This window comes from Tupaia chinensis, unplaced genomic scaffold, assembly GCF_000334495.1.
Source record: "Tupaia chinensis unplaced genomic scaffold, TupChi_1.0 Scaffold000057_1, whole genome shotgun sequence".
Taxonomy (NCBI): domain Eukaryota; kingdom Metazoa; phylum Chordata; class Mammalia; order Scandentia; family Tupaiidae; genus Tupaia; species Tupaia belangeri.
The window spans coordinates 4,741,628-4,744,728 of NW_006159515.1; the positions used below are offsets into that span (position 1 = coordinate 4,741,628).

At 56.4% G+C, this 3,101-nt stretch overlaps 1 protein-coding gene across 1 annotated transcript in view; it reads right to left on the reverse strand.

Moving 5' to 3' along the window:
• Positions 1 to 3,100, reverse strand: part of ZIC2 (Zic family zinc finger 2) — a gene marked incomplete at its 5' end in the record, with an annotated part of 4,165 nt that extends 1,065 nt beyond the window's left edge. Inside the window, 5 exon segments of the mRNA XM_027776371.1 lie at positions 1 to 31; positions 34 to 157; positions 379 to 542; positions 2,330 to 2,726; positions 2,729 to 3,100. The exon segment at positions 1 to 31 is cut by the window's left edge and continues 1,065 nt beyond it. Coding sequence (XP_027632172.1) covers positions 1 to 31; positions 34 to 157; positions 379 to 542; positions 2,330 to 2,726; positions 2,729 to 3,100 — 1,088 coding nt within the window.
• Between the last annotated feature and the right edge of the window lies 1 nt (position 3,101).

A 3,101-nucleotide genomic window follows, 5' to 3' on the forward strand; every position in this document is an offset into this window, starting at 1 on the left:
CCGCTGCCGCCGCCGCTGCCGCTGCTGCCGCCGGGGACAGGTTGGAGCTGCTCTGGGGCTCTGCGCTGGGAGACACCAGTCCCGGGGGCGTGGACGACTCGTAGCCAGAGCTGGCAGCAGGGGAGGACTCGGAGCCCTGCGGGGAGGACTCATGGACCTGCAAGACAAAAGCCGGGAGCGGGGACCAGAGGGGACTGGGTGTGAGTGCAGCTGCTGTGGGGCCGGGTCCCTGGGAGAAGCACCCCTACACATGCCTTCCCCGCCGCCTGGCCCGCCCAGCCCCTGAACACCCTCCCAGGCCGGCTGGGGGGATCCGAGCCTGTTGGAAGCCAGTGTGTCTAGCTGGCCTCGCCCTCCTCCCGGGTGCCGCTGTGGTACCTTCATGTGCTTCCGTAGCGAGCTGGGGTGTGTGTAGGACTTGTCGCACATCTTGCAGAGATAGGGCTTATCGGAGGTGTGGACGTGCATGTGCTTCTTCCTGTCGCTGCTGTTGGCAAAGCGCCGGTCGCAGCCCTCGAACTCACACTGGAACGGCTTCTCCCCTGTGGACCGCAAACGGGTGCATGTTGCGGACACTCAGAGCCCTTGCACCCCTCTATCAAGGATGCGAGGGGGCAGGGCCACGAAAAGCGGGGAGAGGAGAGAGGGGACTGGCTTCCTTAAACAGGTCCGGTCTTGTGGCAGAACAGAGCTGAAATATATCGCCTTCCCACCTGACCGTCCTCATTTATGCCCTATGTCACTTTATTTCAGATCGAAGCCCATCTCGTGGAGTTTCTAACGATCTGGGGGTAGCTCCTAGCCCTGTGGGCCTTTTAATAGGGCTTCTTGGATTCATAGCTTCCAACAAGTTGGTCTCGCCATGGAGAAGCTGTTATTTTGACAAAATATTTGGGGCATTATCAAAATCACACAGGCTGCTGTGTTGCTGTCGGTTTCTCTCTGGGGCCAGTAGGCAATTACACTTGGAGTTGCTGTGTGTTGTTAGGGAGGCCGAGCTGTGGATAGTGATGGAGCCAGTTATTTTTCATCCAAAATTCTGCAGATTAAATTAACCACAATTCCAGTCTTACCTCCATTAGTTCGAAGGAAAAAAAAAAAAGGTAAATATTAGAGATAAGACAGCATCTGAGGACTGGGACTAGCACAGGCCAGGGGATGCAGGTGGGGACTTAGCATAACCTTCCTAAATCTCCCTGTTTAATTTTCTGGCGGTTCCTGCATCCTGTTGCCAGAATTCCAAATGCTTAGAGTCATTTAGAGGTGTGAGAACTCAAACATCATTCCACTTGGAAAGGGGACCGTTTAACGTTAAATTCCATTAGCACCTAAATTGTTTTTTAAAGACATCCGCTCAGACACAGGACTCGAAAGCGAGCATTTCATGCAAATAAATTTCTCAAATTTTAAACCTTGTTAAAAGCTTGTCTCGCACCTCGGCTCCCTCCCTTCCCGGAAGAGAACAATAGGCCGCTGGCGCATCCCCACTTCGGAGTAAATATTGACGGGGAAGGTTGCTAAAACATTTGGCTTTCTTTTAGGAAATAGTCTGGCACTATTTTGGCTGGGACCTGGTCATAGATGAATAATCTATGAGGCGGGAGGCGCGCGTTCTTTCGCGGCTCTCTCTTCTCACGCGATCCCCCTGCGGGGCCGCGCTGCCCCGGGCTCTCGCTGACCGGGTTGTGGGGCCAAGTTTGAAATCGCAAACCCTCTGGTGCCCATTAGAGAGTTTCACAAACTGCTGCGAAACCACCGTAAAGCCCCCGCGACCCACCCCGAGACGGGCTTTAAAAACACTTTAAAAATGAGAAATGCTTTACAGCTTCGACTCACACCAGACTCATTTAATGGGAAACAGTCCCGGGAAGGGCGTTTGGACCCCCGAGTAAAAAACGTGGGAAAACACACAAACCGCTCAAACACATACAGCAGAGCAGAAAAGCACATTCAGACAAGCTGGCCAAATCCTCTGTAGGCTCGCTTCCCGGGCACCCAGTTAGAAAGCAGTTTTATTTTGTGCGTTCTATTTAAAACGGAAATTATTAACCGGGGTTGAGCAAACGAAGCAATTGCATCACCGAAAGCATCCGATGTTAGGCTTAACATTTAAATCTCAATTTCCGTATATGGAAAAACCCATCCAGACACTATTCTTTCGTCCTCCAACAAAAACAAGCCTCTGCCTCCCTTACACACACAAAACCGTCTCCCATTCCAGGGCCCGGGTAGCGGTCAGCGCCCAGCGTCGGCTCACACTCGCGCGCGCACACACACCCTCAGCTTCTCTCTCCCCCTGCACCCCTTCCCTACCCCCGACCGCGGTTACCTGTGTGGGTCCTTTTGTGGATCTTGAGGTTCTCGGAGCGCGCAAAGACCTTGCCGCAGCCCGGGAAAGGGCAGGGGAAGGGTTTCTCGCCCGTGTGTACACGGATGTGGTTGACCAGTTTGTATTTGGCCTTGAAGGGTTTGCCCTCGCGCGGGCACTCCTCCCAAAAGCAGACGTGGTTGCTTTGCTCAGGGCCGCCGACGTGTTCCACCGAGACGTGGGTCACTAGCTCGTGCATGGTGCTGAAAGTTTTGTTGCAGCTCTTCTTGGGGTTGCTCAGCTGCTCGGGGTCGATCCACTTGCAGATGAGCTCCTGCTTGATGCACTGCTGCCGCATGTAGCGGAAAAAGGCACCGGGGTGGTGGTGGTGGTGGGGGTGGTGGCCCGCGGCCGCTGCCGTCCCCCTGCCATGTTCATACCCATGTTCATATTCATGGGCCCGTACTGGTTGTGGAGCTGCGCCGCCGAGTAGGGGTCGGTCCGCGGGCTGGCCACCTGGCGGTATTGCTCCGAGCGCCCGAACACCTCGCCCGGCAGCCCGAGGCGCATCTGCCCGTTGAGCACATTCTGCGAGCCGTGCGGCCCGTGCTGCTCCGGGAGGCCAGGGAAGAGGAGGTGGCCTTGCGCGTCCGAGTGCGCGTGGTGCAGGCCGCCGGCGCCCGGCCCAAACAGCCCGTGCTGCCCGCCGCCCGGCGCAGAGTCCCCGAAGCCGCGGCTGCGAAACAGGAAGTCCCGGGTGGAGTTGAAAGGCGGCCCGGAGTAGGACCCAACG